General features: G+C 43.0%; 1 protein-coding gene across 2 annotated transcripts in view; it reads right to left on the bottom strand.

Annotated features, from left to right (window-relative positions):
* Positions 1 to 403: 403 nt before the first annotated feature.
* Positions 404 to 14113, bottom strand: part of LOC143025417 (protein KRTCAP2 homolog) — a 33422-nt gene continuing 19712 nt past the window's right edge. For both annotated transcript variants that reach the window (XM_076185075.1, XM_076185074.1), the window contains exon 5: positions 404 to 670. In XM_076185075.1, the coding sequence (XP_076041190.1) occupies positions 565 to 670 (106 nt within the window). In that variant the 3' untranslated portion in view covers positions 404 to 564. The remainder of the gene's footprint in view (positions 671 to 14113) is intronic.

Below are 14113 nucleotides of genomic sequence, written 5' to 3'. Positions count from 1 at the left end.
ACAACTCCCCAAGTGTAGTCCTTCACTGTTCCCACTGTAAATCAGTATCCTCTCTAACTTTTGTTTCTTCTACTAATTGCCATCTCACCTTTTGAATTCCTGCTAACTCCACCTTGTATTTCTTCAGCTCTTCTACCAATAAGCTTGTGAATAGTCTGCTCTATACAGACTGTGTACAATCTGTGACAATTTTTAAAGGCTTTTCCCAGTTTTGTGGTTCATAATTTCGCATTGGGTCATTGCTCAAATCAATGCATCTAATCAGCAATATGTTTCATTTTCTTGGGTTGCTCAACAGTATCATCCAAATCTTGTTTAATATGTCCTTTGTTACCCTGTGTACTTCCATTAGAAGCATTCTGTAAAGTGTACTGCATATCTAAAGGGAAGTGAAAAAAGTTGCATATGTCAAGGTAAATTTTAATAAACATGAAAGTATAAATTGAACTTAACTAATTTTTAGATCTCTCAAGCCACCCCATGTAACCTGTGGAATGAACATGAAGTACCTTACAGTGTGCAAAACCATCACATCTGGTGTGCATGGACAAAAAGATGCCAAGTTTATTTCTTCTTCTTGGATGAAGAGATTGGAGCAGAGGAAGGAGCAGCATACAAGTACTGACTCAGCTTGTTGATGTAGTACAAACCAACAATGGAGCATAAAATACTGCAAAAGAAATAAAAGTTGAGAATTAGTATTGACATTCCTTGTACATCAATAAATCAATCCATTCCCTTGGTCTCCCATGTCACTGACAACAGCCACTGGGCAACAGGCCCATATGCCACTCAAGGAAGAAATGTGTTACTGTCAAGGAATAGTAAGTTTGGGGCAGTATAAATGGTGCTCAGTGTCTTTTTTTTTCTAATGGTTACATACAGGGCCAAAAGATTCGTGGGCAGGCCTATCCTGCGCTGCTGGAGGATGCCCTGAACACATCTGTCCTCATGTGGTTCTTTGGAGGGATTTTTCTATGGGGATGATGTTTTACAGGGGTGGGTGGGGGGTGAAGTAGCAAATTTAATAGTCTGTCTTGAAGTGCTTCTTTTGTGATCTGGGTGTCAATATATTTTTGTGTGGTACATGTGGCAGATTACTGTATATGTTTGAGTAATATGCTGCTGGCATTAAGTTCAACGGGTTGTGTTTGCGTGATGTAAGGAAATGGGCATTCTCTCATTCTTAACATTGTCACAAGCTATTCCATTCATCTCTGTAATAACACTTGAGTAAAATAATAATGATACTGGATAACACATACACACACACACACACAAAGGGCTTTTTCCCCCTTACAAGGGAGGATAAAGGAATCATATGAGAGGTACAAAGAAAAGAGAAGAGAAGTAAAGCATAAGAAAAAGGAGGCAAAGAGAAGAGCAGATGTGAAATGGGGTAAGAGTATGACAGAAAATTTTGGAAGTAATAAAAAGATGTTTTGGAAAGAAATTAAGAGAGGAAGAGGAGGTGAATCAAATAGAGAAGAAAAGGTAAAAGGTGCAGATGGAGAGATGATAATGGAAGAGAAGGCAGTAAGAGGAAGATGGGCAGAGTATTTTAGGGAGTTGCTAAATGTGAAGGAGGATAGGGAGGGAAAGGTAGTTGCAGTGGGAAGTGCTAAGAAAATTACCATGATGAGTGAGGAAAATGGAGGAGAAATAAGGAAGGATGAAGTGAAGGCAGTTGTTAAGATGATGAGAGCAGGTAAGGCACCTGGTCTGGATGGATGTCATGCAGAATGTCTGAAAAAAGGAGGTACAGTGATGGTGGACTGGCTGGTGAGGTTATTTAATGTTTGTTTAAGAGAGGGTAGAGTGCTGGAGGACTGGAGGAGTGCCTGTACAGTTTCACTTTACAAGGGAAAAGGGGACAAATGTGAGTGTAGTAGTTTCAAAGGGATTAGCTTGTTAAGTATAGTTGGGAAGGCTTATGGGAGGGTCTTGATTGAGAGGATTAGGAGAGGAACAGGAGTAATTGGTGAGGAACAGTGTGGGTTTAGGACAGGTAGAGGTTGCATAGATCAGATTTTTGTGGTAAGACAGATATACAGATATGTGAGAAAACTATAGGAAAAGGTAAGGATGCTTTTTGGGCTTTTATGGATTTGGAAAAGGCTTATGATAGGGTAGACAGGAAGGCACTGTGGGAGGTTTTGCAGATATACAGGATAGGAGGAAAGCTTTTAGGAGCTGTCAAGAGTTTTTACGAGAGTAGTAGAGCATGTATCAGGAATAGAAATGGAGAGTGAGTGCTTTCAGGTAAAAGTGGGACTTCGTCAGGGATGTGTTATGTCAACCTGCCTGTTCAATTTATACAGGGATGGGGTGGTGCGAGAGGTAATTGCAAGGGTAGTGGGTCAAGGATTGGAGATGGTTAAAGAAAATGGAGAAAAGTGAGAGATAAGCCAGCTGTTGTTTGTGGATGACACTGCACTTGTGGTAGGATCAGAGGAGGGATTGAGGAAGTTAGTGACAGAGTTTGGGAAAGTGTGTGAAAGAAGTTGAAGATAAATGTGGGTAAAAGGTGATGAGATGTACAAGGGGTGAAAGTAGCAGCAGACTGGAAGTGAGTATTAAGGGAGACAGACTGGAGGAAGTGGATAGTTTTAGATACTTGGGTGCAAACATGGCAGGAAAGGGAGGAGTGGAAGTGGAGGTAGAATGTAGATTAAAAGTAAATGACTTGGTGGATTAAAAAGTGTAATGACAAATAGACATTTGGGAATGGATGCTAAGAGGAGATTATATGAAGGAGTGATTGTGCTGACAGCACTGTATGGGGCAGAAACATGGAACATAAGAGAGGAAGAGAATAGGTGTTTGAATGTGTTTGAGATGAGGTGTCTGAGAAGTATGATAGGGGTTACTAGGCTGGATTGACTGAGAAATGAGGAGGTGAGGAGGAGAACAAGGCAGAAAGGGAGCTGGGAAATAGGATGGATGAAAGAGTATTGGGATGGTTTGGACACATGGAAAGAATGAGTGAAGAAAGACTAGTAAAAGAGGTGTGGAAGGAGTGAACATGAAGGGGCAACCTAGGGTGAGATGGATGGATGGGGTAAGAAAGACTAGTAAAAGAGGTGTGGAAGGAGTGAACATGAGGGGGCAACCTAGGGTGAGATGGATGGATGGGGTAAAAGGGGCTTTGGGGAAGAGGGGAATATCTGTTGAGGAAGGATAGGAGAAGACAGAAGACAGGAGTAAATGGAGAATGGTTGTATATGGATGATGTTGTGATCCATGAGGTGGAATGGTTGGGGGCTGGGGGGAGAGGGTGTATGTGGGAGAAATATTTGACACAGCCCGAAGGGATTTCTCCCAGTCTTCTCCTTTTCTGCATGAGGGGATGGAGAGGGTTTTTTTTTTTTTCGCTGATTTAATGAAGAGGCCTTGCTGTGGATGTGCTGTGTCTTGCGACACTGCTTCTGACCCAGGGCAGTGGACAACATGCAGTGACGACCCATCATCCAGGAGGTCCCAAGATAAGAGGGAGGGAAGAGGGTGGAGGAGAGTGGAGTGTGATAGGGATGGATTGGGTGGGAGTGGTTTTTATGCCTTTGTTTTTTGGCCACCTCCCTTGTAAGGGGGGGAAAAAGCCTTTGGTATATGTATGTACAAAGGAGGTAGCTTAAGTCAAATCGATAAATCCACTCCCACCCATTTCATCTCCACATACTCCACTCCCATTCACCACCCTGCCCTCCCTCTTTTCTGCATCTCATCCACTGCCCAGAAGGGTTAGAAGCACAGCAGAAAAACACAGTACATTCACAGCAAGGCTGGTTCATTTTATCAGCAACCTCCCCTCTCCATCCCTTCATGCAGAAAAAGAGAAGATGGAGAGAAATCCCTTTGGGCTACATCAGCATATTATTCACACATACTCCCTAAACCCTCCATCCTTCCATGCATCACAGTATCATCCAAACACAACCATTCTCCACTCATCCCTATCTTGTCTTCTCACTTCCTTCCCAAAGCCCTTTTTACCCCATCCATCCATGTCATCCTTGGTTGCCCTCTCATGTTCACTCCATCCACCTCTGCCTTCCACACCTCTTTTACTAATCTTTCTTCCCTCATTCTTTCCATGTGTCCAAACCATCCCAATAGTGTACCTGACTGCAATCTGATTTTCAGAGGGGATGAAGAAAGTAGTCTATCTAATATCAGCATTAGTAAAGTAGAAGTAGTCAAGCAGATTGAAAGACTTAAAGCTACAAAATCCCCAGGTCCAGACGAAATTTTTCAGAGAATGCTAAAGGAGTGTAAATTTGAAATCCGCAACTAGTTAACTGAAATATTTAATAAATCAGTAGACACTGGTTTTGTGCCTACTGCTTGGAGGCAAGCAAACGTTCCTGTTTTTAAGAAGGGAGATAGATCGTCTATATGCAACTACAGGCCAATCAGTTTGACATTGGTTATAGGAAAAATGCTTGAATCAGTAATAGTAAATAGACTCAGAGAACACATCGAAAGACATAATTTAATTTGTGATTCACAGCATGGTTTCTCCAAGGGTAAGTCATGTGTGACTAATCTTCTATCCTTTTACACTAAAGTATATAAGGCGTCAGATAACAATGATAATTACGATGTTATTTACCTTGACTTTAGCAAAGCGTTCGACAAGGTGCCACACCAGAGACTACTAAATAAAACCAAAGCCCATGGCATAGGAGGAAAAGTGTTAGAATGGATTAGAGCTTGGATTAGTAACAGAAAACAGCAGGTCACCATAAATGGAGTAAAATCTAGGTGGGACAATGTTACTAGTGGGGTCCCTCAGGGCTCGGTTTTGGGTCCCTTGTTGTTCATTATGTACATAAACGACTTAGACGACGGGATAGTGATGCAAGTAAGTTTGCAGACGACACTAAAATAGGATGCCTAATTAGGTCAGGAGACGACACATAGATTCTGCAGGATGATCTTACAAATTGTTCACATGGTCGGTGAAATGGCAAATGAACTTCACTATCTTAAGTGTAGCATGTTAAACATAGGGCTACACAGCCCCAAAAATAGATAAGGCTTATATAACACACTTTTAGAGAAAATTGAGTGCGAGAGAGACTTGGGAGTTCTAGTGAGTCCAGACCTTAAAACCAGGAAACTTTGCATTAGCGCCAGAAATAAAGCTAATAGAGCATTAGGTTTCATTGCTAGGACAGTAATGAATAGAAGTGCAGAGGTAATTATTAAACTCTATCTAGTGATAGTTAGACCCATCCTTGACTATGCAGTACAGTTTTGGTCTCCGTCCTACAGAAATGACATCAATTCACTAGAATCAGTACAGAGAAGAATGACCAAAATGATACATGGACTCAGAAATTTACCTTACGAAGAGAGGCTTAGGCACCTTAACTTACACTCTCTGGAAAGACGCAGTGCGGGGTGATCTAATAGAGGTGTTCAAGTTGATCAAAGGCTTTAATAAGGGTGATGCAAACAAGGTCATTATATTAAAACAACAGGGCAGGACTCGCAGTAATGGTTATAAACTGGACAAATTTAGATTTAAAAAGGAAATAGGCAAGAATTGGTTTACTAATAGGGTGGTCGATGAATGGAATAAACTTAGTAACCATGTAGTAAGCTCTGAAACTATCAGTTGTTTTAAGAAATAATTAGACAACTTTATGGATGGGGATGACAGGTGATGATGGATACGGAGCTGCCTAGTGTAGGCCTTATGGTCTCTTGCAGTCTCCTTCATTCATATGTTATGTACTCTTTCATCAACCCTATCTCCCAACTCCTTTTCCACCCTTGCACTCCTTACCTCCTCATTTCTCACTCTATCCAGCCTAGTAACCCTTACCATACTTCTCAAGCATTTCATCTCAAACACATTTAAATTCTTCCTCCCTTATCTTCCATATTTCTGCCCCATACAGTGCTGTCGGCACAATCACCCCTTCATACAATCTTCTCTTAGTCTCCATTCCCAGATGTCTATTTCTCATTACACTTTTTAATCCACCAAGGTATTTACTTGCTTCTCTCAATCTACATTCTACCTCCACTCCTTTTCCTGCCACATTTGCCCCTAAGTATCTGAAGCAATCCATTTCCTCAAGTCTCTCTCCCTTAATACGCACTTCCAATTTGCTGCCATCCTCTCTCTTTGTACACCTCATCATCTTACTTTTAACCACATTTATTTTCAACTTCCTTCTTTCACACACCTTCCCAAACTCCATCACTAATTTCCTTAATCCTCCTTCTGACCCTGCTACAAGCTCAGTGTTGTCAGCAGACAACTGGCTTATCTCCCATTTTTCCTCCATTTTCTTTAACCATCTCCAATCCCTGGTCCATTACCCTCACATTTACCTCTCACACCACCCCATCCATGTATAAATCAGCCATGGTGACATGACACATTCCTAGCAAAAATCCCACCTTTACCTCAAACCATTTGCTCTCTTCATTTCTAATTTTAACACAGGCTCTACTACTCTCATAAAAACTCTTGACTGCTCTTAACAGCTTTCCTCAAATTCCATATATCTGCAATACCTCCCACAGTGCCTTCCTGTCTACCTTGTCATAAGCCTTTTCCAAATACATAAAGACCCAAAAACATCCTTACCTTTACCCATAGCTTTCTCACATATCTGCATTACCGCAAAAAATCTGATCCATGCATCCCCTATCTTTCCTAAAGCCACACTGTTCCTCACCAATTACTCCCTCTGTTCCTCTCCTGATCCTCTCAATCAAAACCCTCCCATAAGCCTTCCTAACTACACTCAACAAACTTATCCCTCTGAAGCTACCATACTCACACTTGTCTCCTTTTCCCTTGTAAAGTGGAACTATGCAAGCACTCCTCCAGTCCTCTGGCACTTTACCCACTGTTACACAAACATTAAACCTCACCAGCTTCTCCACTATCACTGTACCTCCCTTTTTTTAGACAATGCATGACACCCATATAACCCAGGTGCCTTACCTGCTTTCATAATTTTAATAACTGTTTTCACCTCATCTTTTCTTGTTTCTCCTCCATTTTCCTCATTCATCACTGTAATTTTCTTAGCACCTCCCACTGCATCTATCTTTCCCTTCCTATCCCCACATTTCTCAACTCCCTAAAATACTCTGCCCATTTCCCTTTTACCACTCTCTCTTCCATTATCATCTCTCAATCTGCACCTTTTACTTTTTCTTCTCTACTTGATTCGTCTCTCTTAATTTCCTTCCAAAAATAATAGTAGAACAAAATGATATAGAATAACAGTATAATATAGTTAACACAGTGTTTAGGGTAAAACTCGAACAAACACACATGGGAGAGGGTGGTGGATGGAAGGGTGGTTGATAAGGCATTAATGGACTATGTAGTGGTATCTAGGAAAAGAGCAGGAAGTTCTAGATGTTCATGTTCTTAGGGGATAGAGTGGAGAAATACGAGGCATATTTTTTAAGTACCATTTTGAAATAAAAATTAAACAAGTAGATTTTTCATAATTTCATTTTTACATGAAAGCCTGTACTGTAATCTACTTTTCAACATAATTACAGAATCATCTAACCGTGTTTAAGTTTGTTTGTGAGTATTTGAAATGCCTCCTGCAATTGAGAATGCTGCCGACTGTGAAATACGCGCTGTGATTCATTTTCTTACTGCTAAAGGCATGAAAGCGGCTGAAACCCATCGTCAGATCAGTGAAGTGTATGGAGAACACATTACGAGTGATAGAATAGAGCAGAAATGGGTGAGAGCTTTTAAAGATGGCTGTACAAATGTGGACCAAACCATCAGTAATGAGTGAAGGTCGTCCACTTCGTTCCTCATCATGCACATTTGTACAGCCATCTTTAAAAGCTCTCACCCATTTCTGCACCATCCCATCACTCCTAATGTTTTCTCCATACACTTCACTGATCTGACAATGAATTTCAGCCACTTTCACACCTTTAGCAGTAAGAAAACGAATCACAGCGCGTATTTCACTGTCGGCAGCATTCTCAATCAGAGGAGGCACTTCAAATACTCACAAACTTAAACACGGTCAGATGATTCCATAATTATGTTGAAAAGTAGATTACAGTGCAGGGTTTCATGTAAAAATAAAACTACTACAAAAATTCTACTTGTTTCATTTTTATTTCAAAACAGTACTTAAAAAACATGCCTCGTATATATCAGATAATTTTTTGAAAGTTAAGTTGAGAGTGGAGGATAGGTGGAGAAAGAGGAAAAGGTCTGAAGGTAGGGAGGTGCTTTGAGTAAACTGTTTAAATGACAAGGAAAAGGACCAGGAGCACAATGAGAAGCTGAGAGCAGTGTGGGAGGTGGCGAAGGATAGAGGTAGGAATGGGGTTGTTTCAAGGAGGGAATTACAAGGTGTGCAACAATGGTATGTAAAACAAAGAGGACAGGAGGGAATGGAAGGAAGGGTGGTTAGTAGTGGGATGATGAAGTGAAGAAAGTTGTAGAAGAGAAAAAGAGAGCATTCAGGAACTGGTTGCAAAGTATGGGTGATGTAGTGCTTTAAGGTGCTCTAGCATAGGATACTAGCAGGGCACTGTAGTGTTGTAGTGTGCCCAGACCACCAGTGACACTACCAGTACGAGGACTCTCTTACGGTCGACAAGGCCTCATTCATATGTGTATTGGGTGTGGCATTGTCTTCACTCTGCATAGCAGATGGTTGCTTGCACACCAGTCCATACCCACCTGTCATACTGTGAGCACATGACACTCCATATAAACATAAGCCACAATAAAGGTTCCAATCATCCTCCCCCACATTTCTGTTGCAATCACATATATAACATTGCTTGCAACTGCTTGCAGGAGTAAAACATGGGACGATATGCAAATCAGTGGTGCGTACATGAATGGAGTGAACGTGAACGAAGCACTGACAAAATTAAACCAATAGGCAATGGTGAACATGCTGGATCGTGAGTGCAGTGCCAGCAACAGTAAACATGCTGGACCATGAAATACCATGCAATAGTGACCAGCATTCATGGACACGTAGTGGTGTGAACAAAGAGGCCTTTCAGCCCACCGCTTCGCCCTACCTGCAATAAACACAACCCTGCACGGAGCCCAGGAGACTCACACAGGCCATGCGAACAGAGGGGGCCTTTCACCCTGCTTTGCCCTGCCTGCCACAAGCACAACCCCATGTGGAGCCCAGCTGACTCACACAGGCCATGCCCACCCAGCCTAGGAACTGGTACAATGCCTCTGCTCCCTCACTGCAATTACATCACTGCAGGAGGTAGCAACCACCTACTGCCCACATGAGGCATTGATGGTGACAGTCTTGTACATCTAGTAGGAACTGCACGCATATGCCTTGTCGGCAAGCCAAAGGGTTTCCCACCAGACACCCCCACCCCCCACCTCAGTGGCCCCTCACCCCCCACACTGGCGCTCACACGAGGCACTGGTGACAGTCTTGGATGTCCAATAGGACCAGCGCGCACGCAATGTGTCGGCATGCCGAAGGGTTCCCCGCCAGATGCACGCACCCCCCCTGCCGCCCCGGTGCCTAACGGCCCTGATTGCCCCTCCACCACCTGCCACCAGTCAGCATCTGCATACATAAGCTGCCTGACACTGGTGCAGACATCATGAGGATAGGCACTCAGCACCTAGGCATGTTGGAAGATATCCAGAGCCAGCCTACAGCCCCTACTCTTGGCACCGACATAAGCGGCCGACATTTCTCTCATGTCCCCAAAATGGGAATGCCTCGCCCTACCCAACTCCATCCCTCAGTATTGGAAGCTCTGGGCCACCCTCACCGCCACCAGGTAACTGGCGCATCATTGTCCCTGCTCCCCTATGGGAGCAACCACCAGCCTCCGAAGACACAGCCCCGTCATGTCCCATCCTTCAGTGGAGGGCCTGCTATCCTCATGTACAGATCCCCCCTCCCCCCCAATTCTGCCCCCACAACTCACATCGACTCGTGGATAGACATACTCTCGCAATGGTCATGTGAACATGGGGGGGTAGTGCTTTAAGGTGCTCTAGCATAGGATACTAGCAGGGCACCATAGTGTTGTAGAGTGCCCCAACCACCAGTGACACTTCCAATACAAGGACTCTTTGTTATGGTCAACAAGGCCTCATTCATATGTGTACTAGGTGTGGCATCGTCTTTACTCTGCATAGCAGGAGACAGCTGGCTGCATGCTAGGCCATACCTGTCTGTCATACTATGAGCACATAGTGATCCATGTACACATAAGCCACAATAAAAGTTCTAATTGTTCCCCCTGAATTTCTGTTGCAATCATATACATAACAGTATGAAGAGATAAACACAAGAGGTACAAAGAAAATAGAAGCAAAACATAAGATAAAGGTGAGCAGATGTAAAATGGGGGAGGAGTACAACAGAAAATTTTGAAATAAAAAGATGTTATGGAAGGGGGTTAAAAGAGGAAGGGAAGGAAAGTCAAGTAGAGAACAAAAAGTAAAAGGTGCCAATGAACAGATGTTAACAGAAAAGGAGGTAACAAGAGGAAGATAGGCAGAATAGGAGAAATAAGAAAAGATGAAGTGCAAGTAGTTACTGAAATGATGAGAGCAGGCAAGTCCCCTGGGTTACATGAGTGACATGTTGAATATCTGATGAAGAGAGGAACAGTAATAGTGGGCTGGTTAGTGAGGTTGTTTAATGTGTCTAAGGTAGGGCAGAATGACAGAGAACTGGAGTGTCTGTATAGTTCTGCTTTACAATGGGAAAAGGGGGGAAATGTGAGTGTAGTAGTTTCAGAAGGATCAGTTTGTTGAGTGTAGTTGAGAAGGCTTATGGGAGAGTTTTAACTGAGAGGATTACAGGGAGTAATTGGTGAGGAATAGTGTGGGTTAGAAAGGTAGGGGTTGCATGGATCAGGTTTTTGTGGTAAGATTTATGAGAAAGCTTTGGGAAAAAATAAGGATGTTTGTTGGACCTTTATGATTTTGGAAAAGGCTTATGACAGGGTAGACAGGAAGGTACTGAGGGAGGTTTTGCAGATTTTTGGGAATGGGCAAAATTGTTAAGGTGGTGCAGTCAAGAGTTTTTACGAGAGTAGACTTAGAGCTTGTGTTACATCTGGAAATGGAGTGAGTGGTTTGAAGGTAAAGGGATGTGTCATGTTGCTGTGGCTGTTCAATGTGTATATGGATGGGATGGTGTGGGAGGTAAATGTGAGAGTAATGGACAGAGGACTTGAGATGGTTAATGAAAATAATGAAAATGGAGAAAGGTGGGTGGTGAGCCAGTTGTTCTTTGCTGATCACACAGCACTTATGGCAGGGTCAGAGGGGGGATTAAGGGAGTTAGTGATGGAGTTTGGGAAGGAATGTGATAGGAGAAAGTTGAAGATAAATGTGGGTAAAAGTAAGGTAATGAGATGTACAAGGTGAGAGGATAGCAGCAAGTTCTAAGTAAGTCTTAAAGGAAAGAGGCTGCAGGAAGTGGATAGCTTAAGGCATTTGGGGTCACATGTGGCAGGAAAAGAAAGGGTGGAGGTAAATTGTAGTCCCTTGGTGGACTAAAAAGTGTAATGAGAAATAGGCTTTTGGGAATGGATGCAAAGAGGAGATTATATGAAGGGGTGATTATGCTGACAGCACTGTAAAGGGCAGAGACATATACTCTAACAGAGGAAAATTTTTATATGTATTTGAGATGAAATGTCTCAGAAGTATGGTAGGGATTACAAGGTTGGATAGAGTGAGAAACAAGGTGAGGAGAAGAGTTGGGGTGGAAAAGGAAATGACAGATGGAGCTGATGCACGAGTATTGGGATGGTTTGGACACATGGAAAGAATGAGTGAAGAAAGATTACTAAAAGAGTTATGGAAGGCAGAGGTGGATGGAGTGAACTTGAGATGGATGGGGTGAAAGGGGCATTGAGCAAGAGGAGATTGTCTGGTGAGCAAGGAAGGGAGAAGGCAGAAGATACACACAACGTGGAGAATGGCTATGTATTGATGATACTGTTATGCAAGGAATGGAGGGGGTGCAGGATGGGGGGAGGGGTAGGAAGTGGTTACATATGATATTTTGGTGCACAGCTCAAAAGGGGTCTCCACGTCTTCTCTTCTTCTACACAAGGGAATGGAGAGGGGTCACTGAAAAAGTGAAGTGGCCTTGCTGTGGGTGTGCTGTGTCTTGCTGCATTGCTTCTGACCCAGGGGGGCAGTGGGCTGGTAATAGGGATGACAGGGAGGAAAAGGTGGTGGATGTGAGTGGATTTTTGACTTGGCTACCTACCTACCTTGTTAGGTAGATTTATCTATTCATCTATACACCAATGTCTTTTTTTCTCTTACAAGGGAGGTAGCCAAGTCAAAATGCAAATGCCCACTCCTACTTGTTCCATTCCCATCCCTTTCTTCCTTCTCATTTTAGCTCATCAGTGATGACAGGTCATCCCTGTATCCTGCCCATTATCCTGGGTCAGATGCAATGCAGCAAGACAGTACATCCACAGCAAGGCCACTCCACTTAATCAGAAACTTCCTCTCCGTCTCCTTGTGCAGAAAAAGAGATGTGGAGAAATCCCTTTGGGCTGCGTCAAAATATCATTCACACAACCACTCCCTACCCCCATCCCCCACCCCTTCCATTCTTTGTATCACAGTATTATCTATACACAGTCATTCTCCACTCACCCCTATCTCCTGTCTTATACCTTCTTTGCTCAACTGACATTTCCCTTTTGTTCAACACACCCCATCCATCTCTTCCTTGGTCATTCCCTCAAGTTCACTCTATCCATCTGCCTTCTACACCTTTTAATTTCTTCACTCATTCTTTCCATGTGTCTAAACTATCCCAATACTCTTCCATCAGTCCTATCTGCCATCTTCTTTTCCACCCCAGCTCTCCTCCTCAACTCTTTATTTCTCACTCTATCCATCCTACCATACTTCTCAGACATTTCATCTCAAACATATTAAAGTTTTTCCTCTCTGCTTGTCTTAAATCCATGTCTCTGCTCCATACAGTGCTGTTGGCACATTCACCCCCTTCATATAATCTCCTCTTCGCCACTCCTCCCAAACACCTAAAATTATCCACTTCCTCCAGCCTCTCTCCTTTTAGACTTACTTCCAACTCACTGCCATCCTCCCCTTATACATCTTATCACCTTTTACCTACATGTACTTTCAATTTTCTCCTGTTGCATATCTTCCCAAACCCCATCACTCTCTTAATCCCTCCTCTGACCCTGCTACAAGCACAGTATCATCAGCAAACAACAACTGGCTCACCACCCACTTTTGTCCATTTTCTTTAACCATCTCCAGTACCCTGCCCCTTACCTTTGCCTTTACCTCCGGCACCATCCCAGCAATACCGTCATGGCACATCCCTGTTACAGTGTCCCACTTTTACATCAAACCACTTGCTCTCTTCATTTCCAATCCTAACTCAGGAGCACTGGGAAAGAGGGGAATGTCTGTTGAGGAAGGAAGGAAGAAGACAAGATAGAGGTGAGTGGAGAATGATTATATATGGATGATGCTGTGATGCATGGTAGGGAGTGGGTGAGAAAGTATGTGTGAATTATATTTTGATGCAGCCAGAAAGGATTTATCCCCATCTCTTTTCCTGCATGAGGGGACAGAGAGGGGGGATTTGTCAATTAAATGAGGCTGCCTTGCAATGGATGTACTGTGTCTTGCTATATTGCTTCTGACTCAGGGCAGTGGGTGAGATGCAGGGATGACCCATCATCCACGAGGAGCCAAGAAAAGAGGGAGGGAAGGGTGGTGAATGGGAGTGAATTATGTGGAGATGAAATGGGTGGGAGTGGATTTATGCCTTTGACTTTGGCTACCTCCCTTGTAAAGGAGAAAAAGCCATTGGTATTATATCATAATGTCATTTTGTTAGTCTAATAAATAAAACACACACACAGTTCCTTAAATTATTCCTTGGGAAGGGAACACATTACAAAAACAAAAGAGGTGAAAGATTTAGGAGTGCTCATAAAAGACAATCTTTCACCTCACAGATATATCATCAGGATTGTGGGAGAGACATATGGACTTTTGCAGAAGATTACAGTGGCTTTTCACTATATGGATAGAGATGGTGAAAAAGCTCATCAAAACCCCGATCCA

The sequence above is a fragment of the Oratosquilla oratoria genome, chromosome 5 (assembly GCF_046742065.1).
Source record: "Oratosquilla oratoria isolate Oo_2021 chromosome 5, ASM4674206v1, whole genome shotgun sequence".
In the NCBI taxonomy this organism is placed as follows: Eukaryota; Metazoa; Arthropoda; class Malacostraca; order Stomatopoda; family Squillidae; genus Oratosquilla; species Oratosquilla oratoria.
Note: the sequence above shows the minus strand (reverse complement) of the source record. Positions and strands in the feature narration are given on the sequence as shown.